The sequence below is a fragment of the Grampus griseus genome (assembly GCF_964374135.1).
Source record: "Grampus griseus genome assembly, chromosome: 7".
NCBI classification, from domain to species: Eukaryota; Metazoa; Chordata; class Mammalia; order Artiodactyla; family Delphinidae; genus Grampus; species Grampus griseus.
The window spans coordinates 70,695,119-70,707,572 of NC_139001.1; the positions used below are offsets into that span (position 1 = coordinate 70,695,119).

The 12,454-nt window shown below is 40.2% G+C and overlaps 1 protein-coding gene across 2 annotated transcripts in view; it reads left to right on the forward strand.

Moving 5' to 3' along the window:
• The first annotated feature begins 2,867 nt into the window (after positions 1-2,867).
• The window catches only part of RBMS1 (RNA binding motif single stranded interacting protein 1), a 209,494-nt gene continuing 199,907 nt past the window's right edge, over positions 2,868-12,454 (forward strand). For both annotated transcript variants that reach the window (XM_082658119.1, XM_082658121.1), the window contains exon 1: positions 2,868-3,308. In XM_082658119.1, coding sequence (XP_082514245.1) covers positions 3,234-3,308 — 75 coding nt within the window. In that variant the 5' untranslated portion in view covers positions 2,868-3,233. The remainder of the gene's footprint in view (positions 3,309-12,454) is intronic.

A 12,454-nucleotide genomic window follows, 5' to 3' on the forward strand; every position in this document is an offset into this window, starting at 1 on the left:
ATAGAATCATGCTTTATGTTGACTTGCTTCTTGCAACATCAATTTTGAAATGATCCGTGTTGCCGCTTTTACCTATAGTTTATTCATTTTCACTGCTGCAAAATGTTCCATTGTTGGCATATACCACAGCCTTTTTATCCATTCTACACTTGGTAGACATTTAAGTTATTTTCTGTATATTATGAACACTCCTGTACATTTCTCTTGGTACACAGATAGACGGAATTCTCTGAGGTAGATGCCTACAATTACTGTGCTATAGCATACATGCAAATAAATTGGGAAATAGCAAACTGTTTTCTAAAGTGGTGAATGTACCAATTTACATTTCCTCCAGTAAGCAGTGTTTTTGAGATTTTCCCCTTTTCTACATCTTCACCTACTCTTAATATTTTCAGAGTTCTTAATTTTTGCCAATCTGGTGAGTATGAAATGGTATCTTATTAGTATTTTAATTTACATTTCCTTTATTACTAATGAGTATGAGTATCTCTTCATATGTTATAGGGACATTTGTGTTTCCTCCTCTCTGAAACACACACGTTTAATCTTTTATTCATGTTTTAACATGTTGTTTTTCTTTTTAAAATTGATTTCAGGGAGTTCTTTACATATTCTATTAGGCTTTTGTTGTTATATGGATTACAAATAACTATTTTGTGGCTTGCTTTTTCACTTTCTTTATAGAATCCTTTGATGAATTAGTGTTCTGAATTTTAATAGAGTCAAATTGATCAACCTTGTACTCTTGGTCACCTTATTAAAGAAATCTTTCCCTACTTCAATGCTATCAAGATATTTCCTATATTATCTCCTAACGGCTTTGTAGTTTTGTTTTTTTACATCTAGGTCTTCGATTCATTTGAAATTCTTTCTTCCCCTTTTGTGAAGCAGGGCTCCAATTTCATTTTTTCCATATGGATAGCCAATTGACCCAGAATCATTTATTGAAAAGCTCATTCTTTCTCCACTGCTCTGCAATACCACCGCAGTCATAAATCAAGTGTCTACATAATTGTGGGTGTGCTTCTGGGCTCTGTAAAACAGACTGAATTTTCATCATCCAGAAAAAAGTAGAACAGTCTGAGTTTGGTAATTTCTTTTATCAACTCAGGCCTAGAACTCCTGAGATGGTTCTTAACGTGTTCTCTTCCTTCCGTCACTCCTGTAAACCATCATTCCTAGTCCTCCTAGGTTCTTAACACAGGTTAGTGCACTTGGTTCTCTTATCAAATGCATTCAAGAGTCCCACACTGAAACAGTATAAAGAACTATTTTTAGATTCCCCTAGCTAGGCAATGGGCCACCCTGACCTTCAGATTGACATTAACCTCAACAGGGCCCACCGTACAGCAGAAGCTCAGCTGTAGGATTTCACATGGGTTAACTGTTAATTTTTTTAAAAGAACGTGATTTGCCTCCTGGCACATCCAAAATATTCTCATATGAACTTACATTTGTTTTTTCAAATTGTGTAATCTAGAAATCTGTCTAAATCATATAAAGATGATAAAGGTTTCATTTCACTATTGCATCATTTTAAAGTATCTTACTAAATCTTTTGAAATGTAATCAAATAAAAATGTAACTGACAAAATCATGCATTCCATTTCAGTTTGATTTACCTCTGTGCTATTATGAAAACAGACTCTCAGAAAACCAAAATGACAAAACAGAGTAATCAAGGTCTATTTAATAACAAATTAATTTTTCATTACATTTTATTAGATGCGCAACAACTCCAATTTGAAGGTGCTTTCTTACTTATCCTATTTGTACATTTTTGGTACTATCTCTTGTTGAGCTACAATATAAAAGTCTTCTACAGGCAGCTTCAGGGACCAATTAACTCCATTAAATTATATCCAGTTATGTAGTGAACTGAACCACTGCTGTCTGGGGCTGTCTGCAGCTGTGACAATTAGGAGATGGAGAGAGGCAGAAAGGGAGAGATTGATTTTAATATGTCACTGAAGCACACTGCAACAGCGTGTGTGACTTTCAAAATGGCCTTAAAATATTCCAAACTCAGGGAGTTTCCTTGTTCCTGAGTGGGAGTTGTCAGACTGTCTGGCAGCATTAGAAAGAGGCAGAGAAAAGCTGATGTCTATATTGTGTCCTCTAATAATAACATTCTGCCTCTTTGCGCCGTCTCCCCCTTAGAAAGATCCGTCTATTTGTTGTGAGGAGCGTGTGTGTTTGAGTGCTTTGCCTCCTCTTGTGCAGAGGGCATGATTTCACCTCTCATATCTCACCAAACTCACCAATCCGAAGGACACTAACCCTCCCAAGGTCACCTAGAAAATTAGTGTTGTGGCCTGGGGGGAACCGAACCCAGGTGTCCCCGCTCCAGCCTTGTGGTTGGGCACTAAATCATTTTCCTTCTCTTGTGAAAAAAAAAAAAAAAAATCATTGGGCGGGGGGGGGCGGGGGGCGGGAAGTGAGAGATGAATCAGATTTCCTCTTCTTTCCCCCTTACCTCCCCTCCCCCTTAAGGAGATAAAAACTCATGAAAGCAAACAAGGTGTCCACTCTGCAGTTCTTAAGTGCGTCCCCTCAAAGAAGGTGTCCACTCTGCAGTTCTTAAGCTGGGTCCCCCCCAATCTACCCCCCACCCTCCACCCCCAACACAAAGCGATTCGGGCTCCCAAGGCTTCTGCCCGTCAAGCCTGGGAGGTGAGGAGTGGTTAAAACTCAGCCCTCACCTCCAGCCGGTCCCGGCTCCGCAGCGCCCAAGCCCCGCCCCCGCCCGCCCTTCCCCCACGGCCTCGGCACGCCAGCCCCTCTCCCCTCTCCCAATCGGGCGCACCCACCCCAGATGCCGCCTGGCACCGAGCGCAGCCGCCGCCGCCGCCGCAGCAGCAGCACTTTCCACTTGTATTGATCACCTCCCGACCCCGCTGAGCCTGCTCGCCGCAGCGGAGCGCGGCCAGCGCGCCAGCCCTTGGCAGCCGCGGAGCACTCGGGCTCCGGGAGGCAACTCCTTGCGAGCGCCCTGTCCGGGGTGCCCTCTGCGCTCTGCAGTGTCTTTCTCTCTGTCTGGGAGCAGAAGAAGGAGGAGGAGGAGAGGGAGGAGGAGGAGGAGGAGGAGGAGGAGGAGGAGGACGTCTGGTCCGGGCTGAGAGGTGGAGCAGCGGCAGCAGCCGCCGCCGGAAAGGGAGAGGCAGGAGAGACCGAGACTTGGAAACCCCAAAGTACCCGCGACCCTGCACGGCAGGCTCCCTTCCAGCTTCATGGGCAAAGTGTGGAAACAGCAGATGTACCCTCAGTACGCCACCTACTACTACCCCCAGTATCTTCAAGCGAAGGTAAAGGGGCGCCGGGGGCGGGGGGCGCCGGGGGCGCGCGCGGCTCCGGTCCGGGAGGGGCACGCGGCGAGCCCCCGCCGCCTCCGGTGGAGTTGATGGAAGGTTGCTAACTATAGCGCTGGCCTGGGCGAAGCCCGGCGGCGCGCGGGGCGGCGGCTGCCCGCGGAGCGGAGTGCTGGGATCGGGTTACAGAAAGCCGCGGGGGGAGAGACTAGACAGGAAAGAGCCGCCGGCCCCTTCCTGGCCCGGGAAGCGGGGAGGGTCGCGGGCCGAGCGGCGCCCCTCGCCGAGCCTTGGCTGCTCGGCCGCCGACGCCTGGGGCCCGCGGCAGCACCCGCTGGCGGCGCGGATCTTCGAGCCCTTCTCCTGGGCCTCGCCCGGCGAGCAGTAACTCTCGGCTTCCCTCGGAGTGCCGCGGAGCCTCCCGCCCCCCGGGGACGCCCCTCAGCCTCCCGCGCGCGAGACAACTGGGGCTCGAGGCTGGGGACGGGACTTTTTCCTCCCCGCCTCCGGCCCTGCGCGCCCGCCCCTCGCCTTGATCTTTGTGCGGTGTGGCACTTCACCTGGTTACTGATTTCTACTTTTACGCTGTTGTTTTGGGTAGAAAAGTGGTCAAAGTTCACTCAGCGTTCATTGATGTCCCTTTTAATCTTCCCTGTAGCTTCTGCAAAGGAGGGACAATGGGCAGATTTCGATGCAGAGAAAGAAGTGACTTAGTATTTAGTTTAGAGACATACTACCGTATATGTTTACCACAGATCGATTTCCAGTGGTGCTTTCTCAAAAACGGCCTTGGAGCACGCGTAGGTAACACAGCGGATGACATGTAGTCATACAAATTGCGACTGGCTTTCCAGGGACCCTGGGTACGTTGTTAGTGGGCCTATCCTATTTTGACAATAAGAATTTGATGCCTCCTGAACTCAGGAAAAAAAATATTGGGTCCGTGAAGAGTGAGGGTTTCACTGCTTTGGAAGCTTTTCCCCACAGTTTGGGAGGGCAAAAGTTGGATGCACCAGACTTCTTCAGCAATTAGCATCTCTTATCTTGACTCCTGGTGCCCTTCTAGATCACAAAAGATGCAGCCTCTGAACTTTCCTTGGGCGGTTGTAATCATGCCCTGCTTGCTGGCAGAGGGCATTTCTGGCCTGGTGCAGAGAATCTCTGATTCAACCTTGATAAGCTTTTCTTTCTTACAAGTGTGTGTGGTCCATGTTATGTACCTACATCATAGTTTTGTATGTGTCCATGTAAAAAGGACACTTGTTAGCATAGAGACCTGAAATTTCTTAGCCCTCAAGGGCCTCATTTTCACCCCCCTCCCCATTTTCATTTTACTTTGGGTCGCCACAAAGCGGCAAGATGGTAGCAGCAAGGGTACCCATCATTCATTCTTGTGTGGTCCCTGCTGTATTTGTTTTCAGGGAGTGAAGGGAGGTACCCGTGTTTTGGTGAGCTACACTGTAAATATAAGTTGTTCAAAGAAATTTTGAAGTGTAATCAATGCTCTACCTTTTAGATATCATATATGTTTAATGCACTTGTTTAAATTATGCAGCATTGGGTACCTAAAGGACAGCCTATTCAACACTTAACTATATGAATAATAAATAACATACACTCAGGTGAAAAAGAAAAAAAGGCCATGTTTCTACAGGCATATTCACCTTAGTAATTTTTATGTACCATTAGTAAGTTAGAAACCAAGTACGTAGCATTTAATATAGCTAATGCAATGCCATTTGGCTCTTTTTGCCCCGTAAATAATTGAAGAGAGAGACAAACGGCAAGAGCCTGCTCTAGTAATTAGGGTCGGATCCCAGAAAGCTTTAGGGCCCATTTTCTGAAAGTGTGCTTCCTGCATAAAGCATTTAATATTGATTTGTGTTACGGTAAATGACATTCTCAAAGCATATCTTGCTGTTTCTCCTATGAAATCTGAAATCCTATTATTCTGAATCTCTTTGTTTCCGGAGAAAGACACACATACTCACTTGACCTATATAACTTGGTATTAAAGTTTGATAATTAAATCTAAATTCCCTGTTGTAAAGTATCTTGATTATCTCAGGAAGAGGCATCTCCTAAAATGTAAAGCGACTAGATGCAGATTTTAGGTAGCATAGTTCAGAACACATAGCCCTTTTTGTCTCCCGTATCTCATCTTTCTCTTGGTCACATGGTATTGTGAGTCATTAAAAAAAATAGAGACCTGATTTGATTTGTAGTCAGTTTAAAAACAAGTGTTACCTAATCTACCTAAAGAGTTAGTAAACTGACGTAGAATCTGTTGTCTACAGTGACGATCCTTGCCTCTGTGTGTGTGTATTTTAACCTTCCTGAAATATGGGATAGAAAACATCACTGTTTAAAGTACAGTGATGTGTTTGCTAGACAGAGTTGTTTTGAAACTTCTGTGTGGAAGCTCTATCAAAAACTGAGGGATGGCACGATCGTTTACCAAGTGATATTTGACTTAAACTTGTGATCCAGAGATGGATGTGTTTTGAATGGAAAAAGAATAAACGGGTGGGATTTCTTTTCATTAGAAGGAATAGACACCAATGAAAATGGCACTTGAAAATGAGTTTTGTTGCCATGCCGTAAAAAGTTAACATATGTCAAATCATTCTTCGTATGTTAGTCATCCAGAGTCTTTTCAGAAAAATGTAGTAATTTTTCTCTATAAAAATATATTAGTTACTTCTGCATTCTGCTAACAGTCAACAACCAATGGAGCCTGTGGAGCTGGATTACAGTGTGTGACCATATTGGTATGCTTTGTGCTTTGACAGAAAAAGATAATTATTAGAAAAAGTAATACAGCTGCATTAGACATAAAGTAAAGTTGAGGATGTTATAGAAAGGCAGGACATGGGTGGAAATGAAGGAGACTGCGAAATTTTTATAATGCCTTAGCGTAGAGTAACAGAGATTGCAAGTAACCTGATTTTACACGCTTGTTGAGTTTTTTTGTATTTCTCCGTTAAGGGTGGTCTTATCACAGCAGGGTTCTCTTTATCACCTGACACATTCATTCTAAGATACAGGTTGATGTAGCTTCATAAATATAAGCACGTATTGTTCTAAAGGATTTTCTAAATTATTAAGTGACTTATGCCGTATTACTAAAAATTAAATTTGGTATCTACTTTTCAGATACACAGGAAAAATTCTGGTAACGTAACATTTTAATTAACATTTTGTGTGTAGACATTTTCACTTATTGCAAGGCAACCCTTGAATTCTGTTTGTTTCAAAGATATCATGATGTACATTACTGCCAATATGTGTATGCAAATATTTATGGACATCGAAATACTTATTCTAGTTCTTCTGAAGAAAGGGAAGTACAAAATGTTCTTTACATGGTTAGCTAATATTTCATACCAGCTACAAGCAGTTTGACACATTTGTGTCTTTATTCATAGTTATATTGTTTTGTGTACTAAAGAAATGTTCTACACTAGAGAAATGTTTGTTTCTAAAACAAATGTTTGTTTAAAAGCTATTTTTGTATAAGTGTATGCCAAAGAACATACCTGAACCTAGCTTCAAAATCTGAAAAATAATGAGTAATATAATTTGGTATTCTATTAATGAAGCTACTAGAAAAAAAGCAGCTTTTCTGAATTGAATTTTTGGGTGCATTAACATTTTGTTGAATTCCTTAACTTTTCCTTAGTCATAGTCAAATGAATATTGTATCAATCTGTTTCTCCAGGAATGAGAGATCATGATTTGATACGTGGAACTACTGAGTAGATTAAGGTGACTTGGAGGTACAGTGGCATGATATTAAAACTTGGGTTGCTCTGTGTCTTGAGAAGTAAGTACGTTTGTGAGATGAATAAAGTTTGCTTAAATGCATCAATACAGTAATACAATATTTTACGTGATGAATACACCTTATTTCCTTATGTGAGCGGGGTATTGTGGCTGTCTGGAAGTGGTGTTGGAAGGCTCAAGAGCACGGAAATGCTAAAATCAAGATGCATTATGATGAAATATTGTAGCACCCTTCCCCTCGGACAGCCATTTCTTTTGAATTTCCATAATGCATCTTATTTCTTTATATGTTGGGAGACAAATCTTATGCTCCTAGAATGGAACAGGGAAAGATAAGTGAAGAGAAGTAGGAAAGTATTCAGTCATTTAGTATCAGTATAACTAGCTATACCTTACATGTTTGGCAATCTTGGCTTCCAATTTAAATTCAAATATGGGCAATTTCCATGTAATACACTTTCAGGAAAAACATTTTTTTAAGCTTTACTGATATATCTCTCAGACTTTGTATTTTGCTTAACGGTTTTTTGGAACTTTTAAATTACCCCAGCTTACTTAATGAGTACTGAAATTTAATAAGTCGTAGGTCTTTACACTAAAGACAAAGGGACCTTTTTCCCTTTTCTTTTTACTAAAGAGGGAGTTGCCAGGAAATAAAATTCTTTTTTTTCCCCTATGTCTGCTTAACCAATAAAAATCATGTGAGGAAGATCTAGAATGGAGATAAAAATGATATGGACACCTAAATGTTGTTCATTCTTTTTAAAGATGAAGAATTTCTTGCCTAGTTTGTTTTTTATTGGATGCTCAGTTCCCTAAAGTTTATTTTCCCCAAGCATGGTGTCCTTATCCCATACTAAGTCTCTCTTCAAAGGCTATCAGCCCTCCCTATTTCCTTGCTTGATTTGCAGAACAGTAGGTGCTAAATAAATGCTTGTTAGTGACTATTATTATTCTGAATAAGTACATGCAAAATTTTTTTAGACAAGAAAAAAATTATAGACCAAAATCTACAAATATAATAACTCAGCCTGATTTTCTAATGAAATCTCAATATAGTTTGATTTGAACGTTAATTTATTTTGTTCCTATAATGAAAACTTCAAACATTTTATGAAGTAAGATCCCTAAGATGAATCACATATCAATTGATCCGTGTTTCATTTATGGAATCAAAAGTGCCTTTTTTTTTTTGGCAGTCTTTATTAAAGAATATGGTGCCAGAAAAAACAACTCATAGTATTATATCAAAGAGGGAAATGTTACATGTGATGAATTGGTGACTCAGCCTGTCTTTGCCTCTTATTACTGGCCCCCACCAACAGGATTCAAACTTTTTTCTGCTTAATTTTCAAGAAAATCCTTATTTTTCAGAGTATTTCAGATGTGGTAAAAACATTTATTCATTTCATGGTTAATAACTAAAACATAAACTAGCATTAAGGTGTTCAGAATTATAATTATCTCTGTTACTGAGTGTTGTATAACCCTAATATGACATTCAGCCACCTAGCTTTTTATCTCATTCATTGGGTATTATAGGAATAAGCAGGAACATATACAGTTGTTCTTAAGTGGAAGTGTTTTATTCAATGTAACATCGCTTATTTTAAAGAAAGTGTAGTAATGATATGTCAGTGATTTAAATGCAGTGCCGTAATATTTGGTACAAAACTAAACCATATATTCAAAATTGAACATTGGGCTTGGGGATGTTATGTGGAATGAATGTAAATGTTCTGGTTTCTCTGCTGTATCATTTTAACGAGTAAGTAGTAAAACCTGGTGGAACTCGGCTATTCCTCGGGAGAAGCAGCACTTGGATGATACAGACATTTACCACCGGGAGTTTCGTCAGATGGTACACAGCAAAATGTCTTCTTACATTGTGTGTGTCAAACACACATGCAAATTTGAGCATGCACACAAATTTGATAACAGAAACCAAATAATTTCTTAATCAGGTAGAAATGTGGGGAAAAGTGTAAAGAGAATGGTGACAGCCAAGCCAGCAAGCTAAATGTGTTTCTCACATATTTGAATCCCTTATTTTTGCTTAATGCATCTAGTCTCCTTAACATAATTATATGAATATTTAAAATTTTCAAACAAACATTGGAAAATAAGTGTGTCAAAGATGGTGAGAGAGAAAAAGGGGGCAGAAATCAACATCTAGACCTCCTAGAGGAGAAAATGTTCAGTCTAAAACTGAACATCGTCATTCCCCATACATTGTCTTTTAGCTAATTCTTAAATGGATGCATTTACCATTTTAGAGGATGGAAAACAGTCTTCTGGATGACAGATATGAAAACCTAGATTCTAAAAGAGAGATTAGATGCTTATATCAACAGCTAACTTACTTATAAAAACACACAAAATCAATGTCTGGTGGATGATTGCCTACAATGGCTGTAAATAACATCTGTATTCTGGAATTAGGCTAAATTTTAATCTGGTGTTTGTGGGAAATTGCTGAGGCTCATGAAGGGCTAAAATACTAACTAGGCGATCGTATTTCCTTAGTGACCCCAGAGCACCATTCTCTGCACTTGATATTAAGAAAGGTTAGGGAGTGTAATATCTGGTCCCTGCTCTCCAGCTGCCAGGGAAGACAGAATAGACACAATTCAAGACATAAGCAAAGAATATCTACAAAACAGTACACCCAGGAAGGCAGCATACCAACCAAGGGTCTGAGTGACAGGAAGGCACTCAGATCTATATGTGGGATGAAAAACAGTGCCATGTGTACTGTGAGAAAAAGTAAAGTGCTAATAAAAGTTCCAGTAAACCTGGGAATTTTAGAAAGAATTGGGCTTTAGATGAATGAATGAAAATTTCTTGAAATGATAATCACCATTGTTTTGTATATTTTCTGCTCTATAATCCTTTTATGACTACTTAGAGCTTTAAAGAATATCACCTTTTTGTACTTCATGTTAACTCCTTCTCCTCAAAGTTTCATATACAATTACCTTATTTTACATTATTATTTTTCCAGTTTTATGCTTATAAGTGTGCTATTAAACCCACCTATTAGGGTTGTGACAGGCCGAGAATATAATCCTTAAATGATGACATAATGGTCATATAGAAGTATTACATTTATTGTTTAAACCATTTGAAGTGATGTTTATTTCTCCTAATTTATTAGCCTTCTTTGGAGTTTTGTTATATTGCTAATTACATCTTTGTGTGCCTGCAATCTACATCTTGATAATGTGTCTATTGTGAGCTAGCATTTCTTCAGAAAAAAAACAGATTTTTTTATTATTCCTGATCTTTCATGGTTATAGCTTTTTATTCTCTTTATTTGGTCATTATCTAGCTTTAATTCTTTTAAAATAAGCTGTTTACTCTGCAATGGAGCTAAGTCCTTCAGGAGTCATATTATCCTCTGGCCTCAGTGTGAGACACAGAACCGATCCCTCTGGCTACCCATTGAACAACAAGTGCTATTGGGCTGCTGGGTCCAGTAAAAGAGCAATTTCAGGGAAGGTTTTCGTGCAACAAAACTAGATCATTTCATTGATATGATAAATAATTTTTACTGATCTTGAAGGAAAAATGCATCATCTTCCCAGCTGTGCAAGTGGGTGGGCCTTCTTTACATGATACTAGTTTTGTTTTTTATAAGTTGAAAAATTTACTAATAAGAATGGGCAGAATTAGATGGATACATCATGGAATTCTGTGCTTTTTCTAAACTTGAGTTTCTTGGGGCGGGGAATCAAAGTTGCCGAAAAAGAATTTTAGATTATAAACTTACATTTCCATTATACTTAAGCCCCTCAAATGACACTATACTATTTCCCCTGTTTAACACTTTTTAAACATTATGACTTTGAGACTTATAATTGGGAGTATGTTTGTGCTGGAAAACCGCTTAAACCCTTCCTCACCTGTAGAATAGCAATGAAATATTTTCGCAGTTTGAAATAAAGTCTCAGATAAAATATTTGGTTACAAGGAAAAGTAAATCATATCAGAAATTTGTAATACCACCAACTTTACCCTTGTCTTCTCAACAATAACTTGGATTCATCACCAAACAGGTTTTTGACAAATGCAGACATTTACAGAAAGAAAAATTTGCCAGTTTTTATTTTCAGGTCATTAACTGAAATACTCCCCAAACCCTCTCTGCTTCCTACAGAGCACAGCTTTGATTAATTGCATTGCTTTAAAAATGGAAGCCTTAAAAAAAAATTGCTAATCTCAGTTCTTAGGTTTTATTCTACATGATTATTTGCATACCTTTATTAACAACAACAACACAGAAAGAACTGGCTAGCAGAGAAACTTCTATAGCTGAAATTCTATAGCTGGGCAAATGATATTTTTTAGAGCGCTATGTGATTTGTTCTGTGACTGGGTATACCTTATCTTACAAGCGAATTGTGTTTCCAGCAGGTTTTGTTCCAGAAAGTTCACTTATCAATTATTTAGAACTTGAAACTCATCTAGTATATTTCACATATAAATTGTTATCTTTAATGATAGGGTCTCCAGCCAACCCATAAGAGCCTGTGAAAGTAACCCAGTTTATAATTCACATACACTTGTTCTGTACTGGTCCTACCGTAGAACCAAATCATCACACGGGGACAATGTTTCTTGGAGGAGGGGGGTGAGTATTCAGAGTTGGAATTCGGGGAACCCATCTTGGCCCCCTTTAGGGGACTGAGGAGTTTTCCCTAACTCACCTGAGGGGGCAGTGGGAAGACGAGTTCCCTTAGTCCCTCAGAAGGGGCTTTGAGCTTCTAGGACTGAGGACCGGGTTTCAAGAAGAGATGGGAGGTGTGGCTTGTGGAGTCACGTGGGTCAGGGATTTGCGAAGCTGGGAGTTGTAGGTTCAGGAGCTTCTCGCTGAGTTAAGGCCCTGGGAGACGTCCTCGCTCCTCGCTCCTGAGACTAGCTCCCTGCTTACTTTTCTTTCCCTGTGTTGGCCTCACTGATAATCTCTTGTTCCCTTTCCTCCTAGCCCACCCTCAATTTTCATAAAGCAGTCCCCGGCTATCTAAGAAGTAGGGCTTTTCATCCCTAGCTCATCACTGACTAGATTACTACAGCCTCACAAGCTTTCCTTCTCTTCTCTAGCACGGAATCAAGCAAACAGCTCTTGAGCCTGGTAACAAGAAGGATATCAAAAGACAGAGAAAACATTGTCCAATACCATCACTTCTCTTATTTTCACCAAGTCCTGGTCCAACAATGGTTCATAACTCTTAGGGGAACCTCAAACCTTGAGAATCTGAAGGTGGCACATTCCCATTAACCTCAGATTTTTACTGAGACTCAGCCCGTAGAGCACAGGTTAAGAATCCTACCCTGAAAGGAGGGCAAAAATGGAA